The sequence below is a fragment of the Melopsittacus undulatus genome, chromosome 6, assembly GCF_012275295.1.
Source record: "Melopsittacus undulatus isolate bMelUnd1 chromosome 6, bMelUnd1.mat.Z, whole genome shotgun sequence".
NCBI lineage: Eukaryota > Metazoa > Chordata > Aves > Psittaciformes > Psittaculidae > Melopsittacus > Melopsittacus undulatus.
Genome location: NC_047532.1, coordinates 59,039,650 through 59,054,649, shown reverse-complemented (window position 1 = coordinate 59,054,649; position 15,000 = coordinate 59,039,650). Strand labels below are relative to the sequence as shown.

At 41.2% G+C, this 15,000-nt stretch overlaps 1 protein-coding gene across 4 annotated transcripts in view; it reads left to right on the top strand.

The window, feature by feature from the left end:
- The window catches only part of PAK2 (p21 (RAC1) activated kinase 2), a 39,645-nt gene extending 30,347 nt beyond the window's left edge, over positions 1-9,298 (top strand). For all 4 annotated transcript variants that reach the window (XM_034064265.1, XM_034064266.1, XM_005143085.3 and 1 more), the window contains exons 9-15: positions 351-399; positions 2,282-2,394; positions 2,919-3,036; positions 4,895-4,994; positions 7,548-7,744; positions 8,186-8,323; positions 9,138-9,298. In XM_034064265.1, the coding sequence (XP_033920156.1) occupies positions 351-399; positions 2,282-2,394; positions 2,919-3,036; positions 4,895-4,994; positions 7,548-7,744; positions 8,186-8,323; positions 9,138-9,224 (802 nt within the window). In that variant the 3' untranslated portion in view covers positions 9,225-9,298. The remainder of the gene's footprint in view (positions 1-350; positions 400-2,281; positions 2,395-2,918; positions 3,037-4,894; positions 4,995-7,547; positions 7,745-8,185; positions 8,324-9,137) is intronic.
- Positions 9,299-15,000: the final 5,702 nt, after the last annotated feature.

The window sequence follows — 15,000 nt, the reverse complement described above, 5'->3', positions numbered from 1 at the left end:
CTGGAGAGTCTTGGGTGACATGATCTGGTGTGAGGCATCCCTGCCTATGGTAGAGGGACTGGAACTTGATCTTACAGTCCTTTCCAGCCCTAGCTGTTCTATGATTCTGTTGTTCTATGACTTTGTCTTCTGTATTCAAGATGTTTAAGCTGGTGTCAGAAGAGAATGTATTTGTAATTGTTTTGTTTTGTGTGACCTGACTGGCATTTCTGTGATGCCACTTACTTTTAATAGCCTTCTTTTTTGATACAGCTCTTGCAGCATAGAGAGCTGACACAATTTTGTGTCTGTGATTTGTCTGTTCATGTGCATGTTTGTCACACTTGCTTTCATGTTGTTCTTCTTCACAGGGCTTCAGGTACAGTTTTCACAGCTATTGACGTGGCAACAGGGCAGGAGGTAAGATTTCTGAGTTCATTGCAATGAAATATAGTGAATATAAATGCTCTTCTCTAGGTGGCTGAGATGATTTGATTAGGCTTCTTTCTGTGGTTGCCAGATCTGCTATCACCTCTCAGAATATTGTTTGCCCTAGTCATTTATAACAGTGTGTGCCCTGTTCTACACCAATCAGATGGTGAAATCTAAAAATAGTTTTCTTTCTTTCCACTGAAAAGTGGAGGGTGTAAAGTGTTCCAAAAACAGGTTTTGAAAATAGTTTCAGGGGTTTGAGAACCCTTCAAGAACTGTGGGCAGTGGTGCACTGCATTTTCAGAAATTTAACTGTGTTTAGTCTTTGCCCACTTGTTCTTTAGTCTTGTCTCAGGAAAGGTGATGGATGTGCCTGTGTGCAAACAGCTTGCCGCATGTGATTTTTCATTGTATTTAGAATGCCTTTTCCACACCCTGCTCCTTGCTTTTACTGTTTGGTTTCTCCAAACCCACTTGATGAAATTGATGGTTCCTGGGACTAAAATTTAGGAATTACTTGCTTTTCTTTAAATTCAGATTTCCTTAACTTCTGCTTGAAGTATCAGCAAGTAAATATTCCTCAGGTCACTGATAAGTAATTGCCCTTTCGACAGCAACCACATTTACCAGAGCGGTAGTGGAGCAGCACTTCTTGTTAAAATGCAGGCCTTTTGATCATCTCAGTATGTTGTCTCTTAATTTGCTTTTACATACTGCACTACTTCATGTCATTTTACTGACTGCAGAGCAAGTTTTGCAGTGCAGTGCCTTTCTTACGCATTCTCTGCATCTTGTCAGGCAGATGGGCTATTGGGTTGTTTGCAGTGTTTGTGCATTAAACAGATGCATATGCTGCTTCCTCAGTGCCTGATGTCTGAGGATAGGGTCAGGTCTTTTCATTGGTAGGTGAAAAGCAAACCCCGAAGGAGGATTTTATTGCCATTTTCAGCACCCTAATGGGAAGATGTAGAGAATATGGAGCTAGACTCTTAGAGCTACACAGTAATGGGTCAAGATGTAACAGACATAAATTGACAGAAGGGGAATTCTGGTTAGGTATTAGATTTTTTTTCCGTCATAGTGAGGGTGATGAAATGCAGGACAAAAGACCCAAAGAGGTTGTGGAATATCTGCTTATTGAGATCTCTGTTCAAAACCCAGTTACACAAGACCCTCAGCAACCTGTTCCATGTTGGCTGTGCTTTAAGCAAGGGATTGGGCTGCATAACCTCCAGCGGCCCCCTCCAATCTTTGTTATTTTGTGATTCTGTGCCACAAGTCCTCTTAATGCTCTTGGCCATGTGATAATGATTGTGTTTACAAGATTATTTTGGATCTTGTGTTTGGTTTTGGACTCATGGGTTGGTTATCTTGTAAACTTCAAACTGCTGCCTGAAAGTGTTGTAGCTGATGAAGTTGGGACAAGTCTCCATTTTAAAGTGTGCAGTACTTGTCCTGATTACCTTATTTCCTGGATAAGATGATCTTTATCTTTCCTTCTCTCTCTCTCTCTCTCTCTCTCTGATAGTTCATTGGCTTAACTGCTTTGAGAGGAATTCCTTCTGCCTCACAGCCTTGCTTATACCCAAACACTAGTTTGGATAGAATATGGAAAAACTGCTTGCATTGGAAGGTTTATATTTCTTCTCTTAGTTGCTACCTGATTCTCTCCTGCTTTAGGCTTGTTGTATGTTCATCAGGTTGCATTCTTTGAAGTTGTATGCTAATAAATAAATCACTTGCCAGCTGCAAGCTGCGCTCAACTCCTTTAATCCTGTTAAAGAATTTCTTCTAACTTTTCACTGTATGAAGAATGATCAAAATGTTTTGATGCTCAGGTTTGAGTGATTGCTTTTTTTTTCCTGTTCAGGTTGCTATTAAACAGATAAACCTGCAGAAACAGCCCAAGAAGGAGTTGATTATTAATGAGATCTTGGTAATGAAGGAGCTGAAGAACCCCAATATAGTCAATTTCCTGGACAGGTAAATGCAGACAGCTGCTGAGTCCTTCATTCCTCAGTTTTTCAAGGGGTTATAGCATGACATACTTACACAGACCCAGACTTCTTGTACCTAAGGGTCTTATAAGCAAATTAGATGGTATTTGCTGTCATCTGAAAAAAAAAAAAGGGGGGGGGGGCAGGGAAGGGAGTAATCTGTTATAAGGAATGGTCTTTATTCAGCAGGAAGGCTTCTTCTGTCGTTAATGCAGTGCTGTATGTAGTTGGGGATCAGTGGTAGACAAAAGCATAGCTGGAGGAGTGCTTCTGCTGTGCATGATTATGTGTGAGACATGTAGGGTGTTATCTTGCCTGTTTAGGTAATAAGAAGCAGGCAGCTTTTATTGTCAGCATTTACATTTCTGGCTACCTTCCAGAGATTAACTTTCTTTACTCTTGTCTTTGAGCACTTATGAATCACTTCATTGACTGGCTCTTATCAGTAATTTTTTCAGTTCTCGATCTCTTGATGGCAAACAGACATGCTTTTTTGTTTTGTGTTTGTAGTTACCTAGTAGGAGATGAATTGTTTGTGGTGATGGAGTATCTGGCTGGAGGCTCGCTAACAGATGTGGTCACAGAAACTTGTATGGATGAAGCACAGATAGCTGCTGTTTGCAGAGAGGTGAGTATTATAGTTGATGGACAGAGGAATGAAGGTGCACTCTATTCCCTAGGTTTCATAGTATATATAGGTTAGGACTAATGGCAGCAATTGCTGTTGGAGCCATTGAGTTAGAATGAATGATACTGAGAGCAGAAATCAATATTAAAATTACAGAAATAGCTAAATTAGTTTAACTCAGAAAACTGGGAGTTTGCAAGTTGTAACACAAAAGTGCTACGGCAGTTCTTGAGCTAGGTTTTGGGAATATTAGGTGATGGAGCAAATAAAGATTTTGGCTTTGGTGCCTGGGTTACCTTGTCCTGACAGTGCTAACAGAAATAGAACTGAAGTTCGAGGAAGAGCAACAAACAAGTTTAGCAGCTGGAAACAATGTCTTTTTAGCTTTGACTAACAAAGACTGTTCAGAAGGACTGAAAAGAGAACTGAGTATTCATATGTAGGTAGTGTAGAAAGTAGAGGTGTGAATATAATCTAAAAAGTAATAAAAGAAAAAAGACTGAAAGCTCTGGAGTGTTTTTCAGAAGGAAGAAGGGTAACTTCTTGGAATGTGAAAATAGATCTGATGAAACAGGAATACTTTAAGGAACATGTACTAAAGTAAAGATGAACTAGATGCAGATTTTCCCTTTTAATTTTAGTACTTTTCCTAGTGTGTGAAATCTATAGTCCTGTGACACGATTTCTCAGAAAAAGAATTCTCTAGAAGATTGTAGGTGAAATAATGTGAAGATTGCAGGAAGATTTCAAATGGAAGATTGAATTAAAATTAAAAATTGCTGATACCACAACTTATCAGTGGTTTCTGCCCTGAGTCAGAGTGCTGGCATCCAGAGCAAGCTTCATTTTTTATGGCAGAAGTAGAAATAGTTGTATTATCTGCTATGCAGGAGAAACATTGGCTTTGAAAACTCCCATTTGACTACATCACCATGACATCTGCTTTTGATGACTCATCCAAAGGGAGGGGATGGAAAGCAAACTTGTACAAACGTGTAAGGACAGGTAATGATTTCCAGGGAAACCGGAGTGGAAGCAGAGAACTGAAAGTAACTATTTACTGTAACAGTAATTCACTTTTCTGAGGAAAAAAAAATCTACTATTGTTGAACTATTGTACTATCAAAACTCTGCTGCTCAGCATGTTAGATGTGCTTCATTCTCTAAATCAGTGCCATTGTGCTAAAGTGAAAGAAGACATGGAAAACCCCACTGGGTACTGAATCCATGTCAGGTTGCAAATGGTAAATGTTCTGCTTATATTAAAAGAGAGAAATCTCACAATTGCATTCTTTTCCTTTTATTCTCAAATAGCAAAAGTAAGTTCCATCATGTTTTTAGGCAGAAACTTAGTGTGAAAGGCTTTTATCTAAGAAAATGCAAACCCAATATTAGTGACTTGAATCATGAACATGTTTTACAGCCTTTACTGTAAGAGAATTGGAATACATGTTGAGAAAGAAGTCTCACCAGTTCCTCCTGGTGAGACTTCAGGCTAAAAACCACTCACATAATCCTTTATGGTTCCTTTGTAGAATTCATAGAATGTACCAAAATTAACACCTGGGATTTTTGAGACTCTCTTGCATGATGATAAGTTTAATTTATGGGTTTGTGTTAAGCTCTCAGAGAAACTCCATGGTTAAATGATTTTTGACCTGGAGGGTATTTTTTAGCACAAGAGCTTCCTCTGCTGGTTATTTAAAATAATAACTGTTGTATTTTTGTACTCTGCACTGGCTAAGGGTATAAGCGTTGCTTGTGAGTTTGTGTTCACATACACAAATCGTGTTTCCATTTGCTGACTATCTTTTTTGGTGTGGTTTTGTTTTCCTTTCTTCTTTTTTCTCCCATCCAGTGCTTGCAAGCGCTTGAGTTCCTACATGCCAACCAGGTCATCCACAGAGACATTAAGAGTGACAATGTTCTGTTGGGAATGGATGGATCTGTTAAACTAAGTGAGTACCAGAAAATGGAAAAAAGCATCTGTTTTCCCTTTCCCGGTAAACTTGGACTTACAGACTATAAATTGGTAGGAGAGTTGGAAGGGAAATCTGAGGTGAATTTTTATTGACTATGAGCAATAGAAATTCATTCAGTGCTATAAAATGTGTAACTCCCAAATAGCAGGTATTGAAATTCTGGGGGCCCTGACACTAAGGCTGTGAACATATTTGACCGGAAGGATGTTGAAGCAAACTTGTTGCCACATGAGTACATTGGTAAATGTGAAGTAACTGGCACCGTACAGTGAAGCAAAGATGTGAATGATTGCAAGAGAACAGTTGTGGCCAACTTTTGTTAGTCTCTTCAGATTGTGATGACTTGCTTTTAATGTTTTGCCCTTTTCATTAGAAAGTCACTAACAAGAAAATTGTACGTTATTAACTATTTATATTGCAGTCTAGTCTTAATGCTTTGCCAGTTCTGGGTCTCCTTTTCTTGGACTGAAAGTGTAACACACTTTCATTAATATAATCACAAAATGACAAAAGAAACTGCTTGCTTTTCAGGTAATTGTTATGCATGCATGGACTTGTGTTCAGTGAGGCAGTTTCTGGTATGTGTAAACGTGTGTGTGGCAATAAAAAATGGGAAACCACTTGAGGAAGCTGTCAGGATTGTTGAGAGAGAGGTACATTGTCTTATTTCTTGGTATGTAGGAATGTGTGAAACATGAAGTGACCAAAGAGTTAAGGGATGGTGTTTTTACAGTTGGGTAGGCATTTGAAATGCCATGAAAATGTATCTCAGTAATATTTCTTAGTCTAGTTTGTTTGCAGGCTCTTTATGAGGTGGAGTGTGAGGAAAGATTAGGATTAACTTGATGTGATTACCAGCATTGTTGGATGCACTGCTCGCTTGTATAGGTTTTATGTTTTTTAAGAGTGTGATGTACTTGGGCATAAATTGTGTAGATTCAGAAGCTCAAGTGAATAGTTTTGGTAGAGAATATGGCTGAGAAGAGTTAGCTGGAGAAGGCTCAAAAATGTAGGAGCTATCAAGTCAAAGCAGAGTGGCAAAACGACAAGGTTAGCAGCCTATGTAAAGAAGCATCAGCCCCAGGAGACTGGGGGAGATGAGGTAGAAGGAGAGACAGGAGAAAACGGGAGTTAGCTGTAAAAATGCCCTATATGAAGGGGAGGTACTGTAATCACTGTTGAGACTAGCTCTTCTTTGACTTTGTGATTGTATTGCTTCTAGCAGTTGTTTAGGGTGGAGGGTGGAAGAAGTTGCACCTTCTTTTCAAGCTCTTCCCATTCTCTGGGAGAGCCTGGCTTCTGGGAGACTAGAAGTAAGAGATACCAGTCTGCGTGTCAGTAGTGCATACCTACACACACTGATGGTTGGTGAAACTAGGTTCTGCATCTTGCCTGTCTTTCTTTCTTTGCTTTCATTGTGTTGAAGGCCTAGTTGGTAGGTCAGGAGATGTGCAGCACTGCTGCTTCTCTGGCATGTTCATTGAAATAAGCTGTGCTTTATGTTGAGTATGACACCTTGAGAAAGGCCAAGATGGAACTCAGCGACTCCTATAGGTTTGATTTACATGTTTTTGTTTTAATTGAGGCAGCATTTTGACAATCAGGGTGGGGGTAGTTCTTTATTAAATTGTCCTCTTGGTACAACTTAGCACTCTCTTGACCGTGGATCTTTTGTTAGCACTGCTTGGCATAACACTTCAAAATCTTAAATTCTCTCTCTCTTTTTCTCTCTCTCTCAAACTTAGTGTCAATGATAAGGTAATATCTGTCTCCTGCCTTAACTGTGTTCTTATTGATGCTTTACATGCCTGGGAAGTGGGAGTGCTGCAGCGGGATAAAGTAACATGATGGAACATGCATTGCTGCTGCACCTGAAGGCTATAGGAATAGGTGACTTTTCTTGTTTTCTTGAGTGTGGTTGTGCTCTTCAGTAGTTAACCTTGTGAAAAGGTTTGTTTGTCCAGGTTCCTTCTGCTGAGTGGGCTAGCACTTATCTGAAGCCTTGTTTCTATGTCTCTGTCAGCTGTAGTACCTGTATTCGGTGGCCTATTGTGTAAAATGTTGAACTCAATAGCTGCATAAATAAAATCTGTTTAGCAGGGTAGAAGCCATGGTTTGTGGATTTGTTTTTTTTCTAGTTCAGGCTGTATAACATACCATGTCCAGGACACTTGCCTTCTGAGATCTGCTTGATTACTTTTTCTGTGTCTTGCCAGTCTAAGATCCTTGAAGGAAGATCTGGGCAAAATACTGTTCTTCTGCAGAGTAATACTTGTGTGCCTGCTCCAGAGAACAAAAAGTTTTATCTTCATTCCATGGAATTCTGCCCTGCTTAAACACCTTCAGGTTTCGTATCTGTCTTGTATGACAGATTTTGTAATATGAAGAATGTAGTGGGGAGACACCCCCCCCCCCAGCCCTGCTCAAGTGTAGAGGAGTAAAATGTATGTGTAGTATTAGAGAAGTCTTCTAGGAAGCCACTTATTTGGGGTGCACCAATTTAACTTTTACGATTCTGTTACCTTACAGCCGACTTCGGTTTCTGTGCTCAGATCACCCCAGAGCAGAGCAAACGGAGCACTATGGTTGGAACTCCGTACTGGATGGCTCCTGAAGTGGTCACACGGAAAGCATATGGCCCTAAAGTGGACATCTGGTCTCTGGGCATCATGGCTATTGAGATGGTAGAAGGAGAACCCCCATACCTCAATGAAAACCCCCTGAGGGTAAGAAGCCTGGAAGTTCCTGTAACTGCTTGCAGTTGTTTACCATATGAATGGTTTCAGTAATTGTTCATTAATAGTATCTACATTAAAAAGAAAATGAATAAAACAAGCTTCAGCAGGGCAAGAAAATTCCTCCACAAGGAAGATTGCTGTCTTGACTTTGCAGTCAGCTCTACCCTGAATTTGTCTATTTAGAATATGAGTACCTGCTTGTAACTTAAACACTGGTCTTTGAACTCGATCTTCTGTGATAGTTTAGGGAAAATAAATCCATTAGGTTGTGAGAAATGCTGCTTGTGTCAGAATCTGATGTTTTCTTTGCAAAGGTAAGTATCTGTTGCCAAAAGATTTGGAACATTATTATGCTACTAGCAAGAACAGGTGATGACTTGGTGTCTTGTATAAAAAAGCCAAATCTTTACAATATTCCTCATTTTACAGGCTTTATATTTGATAGCAACAAATGGCACACCAGAGCTGCAAAATCCTGAGAAACTGTCGCCAATATTCCGGGATTTCTTGAACCGATGTTTGGAGATGGATGTCGAGAGAAGAGGATCAGCCAAAGAATTGCTACAGGTGAGGGTCAGCTTCTTCTCACAGTCTGAGAAACAGAAACCACAAGTAAGGTCATCCTGTGATAAACCACACTGTAGACTGGTGCCCTCTCTTTCTGTGTCTTCCTCTGAGTACTCTGATGGATAGCAGTTGGTAGGAGCTACACTCATGAAAGATTGTACTGTGTACTTTGAAGTCTTTCCATCAGTAATGTGTCTTCATTCTGCTGCTACTAAAGTATCCAGCAATTTACGAACTTACTGTAGTAGAGCCATTGAAGTGAGCGGAATGGGACTGAGAGATGTTTTGATCAGGAAACCTCTTTGTAGTGAATTACTGGAAAAGGAAAGACCTAGGCTCTTTTAGGAATCATAGTATCATAGTATGGGTAGGGTTGGAAGGGGCCTTAAAAGCTCATCTAATTCCAGCCCCCTGTCATGGGCAGGGACACCTTCCTCTAGATCAGGTTGCTCCAAGCACCATCCAGCCTGGCCTTGAACACTGCCAGGGATGGGGCAGCCACAGCTTCTCTGGGCAGCCTTTGCCAGTGCCTCAGCACTCTCAGGGGGAAGAATTTTTTTTTCCTAATACCTAATGTAAATCTCCCCTCCATCAGTTTAAAGCGATTCCCCCTTCTCCTGTCACTACCGAGCCTTGTAAAAAGCCCCTCTCCAGGCTCAAGGAGCTCTGAATTTGTTCCTTCAAGAGCTGGGCATTGGCAGCATTTGCATTGCTTTTCATATCTCGGAATGAAAAGGGCTGTGTAGATGCATGGCTTTTACTGGCATTTTAAACCATGTCTTTCAGTAGTTCACTGTGTTTTTCTTCCTGGCAGCATCCCTTCCTGAAACTGGCCAAACCTCTGTCTAGCTTGACGCCATTGATCCTGGCAGCCAAAGAAGCAATGAAGAGTAACCGCTAACATTACTGCCACAGCCTTCATCCCTTTTTGTTTGTATTTTACAAATCTTTATAATATATGAAATTTTTACACTTTTGGGGGAGGGAAGGGATTGGAGGGGGGGGGGACACGCAGGACAGCACACGTCTGCGAAAGGGAAGAAACTCTCATCCAGAAGACGCCCAAAATAAGTTATGGTGACTCCAGCGATCCCTGTCTGGGGTCCAGAAGGAATTGAGGACTGAATACTGGCCTTTTCTTTTTTTTTTTTTCCCCTTGTTTCCTCCCAGACAGCTTAGAAATGCCACTTACCGTGTCCAGGGTTTTAAGGGTTTTTAACGACTTCGCTGTAACAGCCCCTGTTCATTGTACCCCGTTGACTGGGTACTTTCAGTACTTGAATGACAGATTCAAGCTTTCAGAGAGCAGTAGTAATTTTACCTGCTGATCTCTTTCACACTTCTCTTCCTCCCCTCTACCTGTTTATTTTTAAATCACTCTAGTAAGGCTCCTATATGCCAAGATGCACAGTGAGTGTGACAAATGTGAATGTGCGTCTTGCCTGTCATTTCATTTATGGATTAGTGGTCAGAGTACTGTAGGATTGGCAGTTTGGCTACCTAAAACATGGTAATGTATTGAAATATTTTTCACTTCTAAGATGAATATGGAGAGAGGAGGAAGACAAGTATTAGCTGTTTCTTATGTGCCTGTGCTCTGTGGACTTTTAATCAAAGATGTGGCCTCTTTGTAGAAACTTAATGATTGGTCAAGTCTTTGGATGTTGGTTTATGGATATGTAGGTAGGGGTCAGATACTTTATTTATGATCAAATGATCAGCTATAGTCAGGGCAAGAAAAAAAAAATCCAGCTGTCTTCCTGTCTGCTCTTTTTTTCCCATTAGAATAGTTGGCCAGAAGCTTAAGGGATAATGTGCTAGTGCGGTGGATGGTTCAAAAATGTATTGTATCTGTGCTCTGACTTGGGCTTTGGAAGTTATGCTGGTGCCTTTGACTTTTTTATTTTACATTTCTTTTCTTTGTATCAAATACATTTTTGTATATGTTGTATTTTTTTCCCCAAGCAAATAATGCATCAACCTATGGAGTTGTCAGAGTTTAAGTATTAGAGCTATTTTTCCCAGTTTTTTATGTGCTCCATTTGTACTAATGAAATCAGAAGAACAAGTAATCAGATCTGAGAACACTGAAGATACAGGATTTTAAAATACCATTCAAATGGAAGATTACGAACACCTGGAGTTGCCAAAGCACTGTTCTGAGAAGACGAAAGCTGCAAGGGGAGAACAGTGCTGTCAGATGTTCATGGGCTTATTTGACCAGCTAGTTCGAGGCTGAGGAGACATGGTGTGTCACACCAACCCTTTCTCACCTGAAGACATTATACCAGCTAGAATGACTGAAGTCAGACATTCAATGCAAGAAAAAGTGCCTCCCTCTGAAGGACAGTGAGTGACTTGAGCAGTTGAGTTCTTGAGGTGTTACCAGGGACAAGTGTAGAAGAGCCTGTGCCTGTGGCCGCTTCTAGCGCTACAGTCTATGCATTTCAACTTCTCCAACAGTTTAACAAAGAGCTAACTGTAGTAACAAAGTGCCAAATGATTCTGTGAAAGAACAACCATTACTTTAGTGGGGTTTTATTGAATTCCCAGTGGGACAGGTAAGGTTACAGCTGGGTATGGGTGGACGACCCTGAATAAAATTTGCACACTTTTACAAATGTTGCTGGCAGAAAATAGAGGTCATTTCAGATAATTTCAGTATTTGTATAGCGATAGAGATAATTACGTTTTGGGAACTGGTAGCCAAGGTATGACAGAACCACCTTCCAGCTGAGATCAATTGGAGGCTGTTTGTGTTGATGGTGGAGGGGAAGCAGGGCACTGATGTGGTACCAACAAGATGCCTTTATTATGCAGGGCACCGCAGTATCACAGTTCAGCATGTGTTCTGCTCAGGCATGGTAGTACACTTCTAAGTTGGGTAAGTTATGTTACTTGTTCCATCACAGGAACGAATCCCTCTAGCTATAAGCCTAAGAAGAGTTCTGGTTTTAAACTAAAGTGTTTTATTCCAGGCAAGGAAATCCAGATGCATTTCCTAGGTAAAATGTGTTGTGAGCCATAGACACTGTAAACACTGTAATGGCGATGCCCCTGGTTTGAGTGTGTCTGGCTCCCTGATCAAATGAAGTAGTGAGGAGGCTTGGCTGAGAGGAAAAACCCTGTCATACCAATGATTCCCTCTTTGTCCATTGCTGGCAATGGACTTTGTGAAACTCCTTGTGCCAGAGTTAAACTGGGAACTTTTCTTCTTCATTTTTTCCTTTTTTTTCTTTTGATGGCGCAATCTAGACAGTAAAATAACTTGTGGTAAATTTAGGGTTTGTTGTGTTGGGTTTTTTTTTAATAGAAATTAAAAAAAATTAAGTAATTTTACCTTATTAGTTCATTTCTATTGCTGAATGAGAATGGTTTAAAACGTTACAAAAATTGTCCAATTTAGTCTACTTTAGGAGATGATTTCCAAACTTTCAACCATCTTGGAACCCAAACTTGGCCCAGTCCAGCATTTAGCAGAACATACCTTGGCACTTGCTGTGTGACCTGCAGAGGTGTTAAGCTCTGAGTTTGAGAAGTGTCCCCATCTCTCCTTCCCCACACAGCAGCTTTATAGTTACATGGTAAGGTTTCTTACCCCCATGCTGCCAGAAAGCAGGGTCAGAGATCGGAGCTGGCAGGAGAGGAGAGCCACAAGAAGGTTGTGCTTTTGTGTCTTAGTGGATTGGGCATTGCTTTTCTGAGGATGTCAGCTGGATATGTCTGCAAGACTGGAAAAATGCAAACTGTGAGGGTTTTGCCCTAATGGGAGCAGATTTATGTCCCTAAGACTTGCTGCAGGGCTGTTCAACTCTGCTGTATCACTAGGGCAGACAGGTAGAGACCAGACAGAGGTTGAGTAGATAATGATAAGGGAAGGATTGCATCTGAATGCAGTCTGGGATTTCCCGTACATCTCACTATCAGGTGCCCATGTAAGATCCTGAGTCAGAATCAGATACACATGTGATACGTATGAAGTGTGATATACAGTGGGTGGCTAGTTAGGTATATGGAGCTGGGCAGCTAATGGCTGAGATTCACGTATGCAGGCAATGTGTGACTCCTGAGGTTTTCTTGTTGCCATGGAATAAACTGTACTTCTCGTTAAAAGTAGCCATGGCGCTGGGAATGTGCACTTTGACCTGCCATAGGTGTTAATGAGACTAACTCTAGGCTTTCCCCTGGCTCTCCAGTGCAAGGAAGTGCAAAGGGGTGGTTAGAGCAGATGGGGGAGCTTAGGTCCCTTTGTCAGAGGGGATAGTGGGTGGGCTGGGGAGGGCACAAGAAGGTTGTTAAAGGTCTCTCCAGCTAGAGTTGAATAAAATAAATGTCTCTGGTCTGTTTTTCCCTCTGTTCTTCATGCTGTCAATGGAAATGGAAGTAGGTGCAAGCTTTCTTTTTATTTTTTTAACTGTCTTCAGATTTTAATGTTGCCTTTTATGTAATTTAATCCCATTATGTTATTTAATTGTTACTGCAATATTAACTACTGTATTTGTTGACTTTGTTTAATAACTGTTCTTTCAGGGCTAGAAATAAACTTTTAAAAAACATTTGGGTCTTCCCCATCATGAGTTTATACCTTCTAAGACAAGAGTAGCTGAAAGAGTACATGTTTAGATGTCTTAATGAGATTAACAGAATGTGTTTGTAATTAAACTTCTTATGAATGCTTTAATGATGACGGATATAAGTTTATGCTATACTAGTCTGCCCTGTTTCTTTTGAAACTATTACTTGTCAGAGTCTATACCAACCTTGGGATAACTGCAAGCCCTCCTTGCTGCCACTGCTGGTGGAATGTTATGCCTCCCACAAAGTGTTCCAGGTTGCTGGCAGAAGGAGAGCAGCTCTGAAACACCCTTTTCACCCACTGTGGAAAGCAGTCATTTACCCTACTTGCAAAGGGAGCAAAGCAAAGGCCAGCCTAGTTTGTCACAGTCGCATCTCCACCATCCATTTGCTGTAAGGAAGCCTTTTGGTAGTGACTGGGGTGGGACTCATGGGCTAGTCACAACCATGATTGTGGTCATATTGGGGAATTAGCCTGAGCAAGACTGCTTTACTGCACCATGAATGTCATCTGTTATCCTGTGTATAAACATTGCAGCAGAGGAAATGTGGGGACTGGGCTGTCCTGGTGCCTGCATAGAAGACTTGGCTCCTGGGTCTGCACTGCCACTGTTGATCAGCATTTGAGCCGTAGAAGCTGATGGGGTGAGGATACTGGGTGTTGACAGCTCACCTAGGACTTGGGATGAGTGCACTGGTGCCTGTTTAGGCTGTGGAGAGTTGCTTCTATTTTCCATTGAAACAAGAGTGCCGTGCTGTGTTGGCATGGCAGTCTAGCTGAAGAAAAGGATGTCTAAATGCATTTACTTTGGGGTTGAGAATGTCAAGGACTCATCATGTGTGTGTTCCTGTGTGTTATTGGGAAATTGTCTCTTCCCTTTTCTTGCATGTTGTACAAGTTTTGATCATACCACTGACAAAGGGAAGTGAAGAAACCACTCGTCTTCAGAAGCCTTTTCAACCAGACATGAGGATGTTGTTTTACACAAAGCAATGTCTTTTCAGGTTAATTTGTTGTAAGATCTTTGTCTTTATATATAATTGATGCATTTAAACTGATATTCTCTACCACTGCTTTTAAGTGATTTTGCATTTAATTTGTGGGGGGAAACGTTGACAAGAAGAGGCAGGAGGTGCCTAGGTGGAACTCACTGATTACCTGTGTATTCATCCTTGTGCTGCTTGAAAGAGAACAGGGTTTTGGCTCTGTGTGGTTTACACAGGTTGAAAGTTGCTAGTCTTTGCTTGGTAAATGGTGTTAAATCTTGTGTGAGCTTGCTTATCCCCTGCATATAGCTGGCCAAGACTAAAACCAAGAGGAGCCCCAACTTTTTGGATCTATTTATTGAAGATGGGTATTTAAAACATTATTCTTTTAAGATAGTGAAGGGGGGGGAGGGGGGGCAACGATGTCTCCCTTTCGGGGCTATTTGGTTGCAGTGAGTTGAACACAATTATTTGGACTGTGCCAGCAACACTGGTTAAAACCAGGATGGCTGAAAACTGAGGATCTTCATGTCTAATTTGTGTTTTCACAGTGATGCCTGGGGGAGGGTGGTTGTGTTTCAGCGCAAGCCTTGTGGCTCATGTGTGAGCACAGCAGTTGGCTGCAAACACCTGCTCCCAGGAACTTGTGCAGCTGCATTTTCCCTACTTTTGTAACTTGCATTTTGCTCTGAAGATTGTTTTTCAGAAAACTGGCAATCCTGAGTGATGTGAGGAAGATACATGCAATTGTGCTGAGCTCAGCTCCATTCTTGATGCTGATTTCCAGATGTGTGGAGGAAGGAGGTTTTTCCAAGGGTTTTTTTTTCCCTACTTTGAACTCCAGCCGAAGGAAGGATTTTCTTTTTTTCTTGAGGCAGCGGAAATGAATGCTGAGAAACAAGAACAATGAATCTGTCTGACTGTAATTTATCTACCTGTGCCCTATTACACGGGAGGAGGCCAGTGCTGGTGCAGCTTCTCACGCTGGTGTTCCCTTAGTTCAATGGTGATACTGCTTTTTCCCCTTCCAGTGAGCAGGGGGGGAATATCTTCCAGCACATTGTAACTTCATTTCAAATCCCATTTACTTATTGACCTGATTACTGGAACAGCAT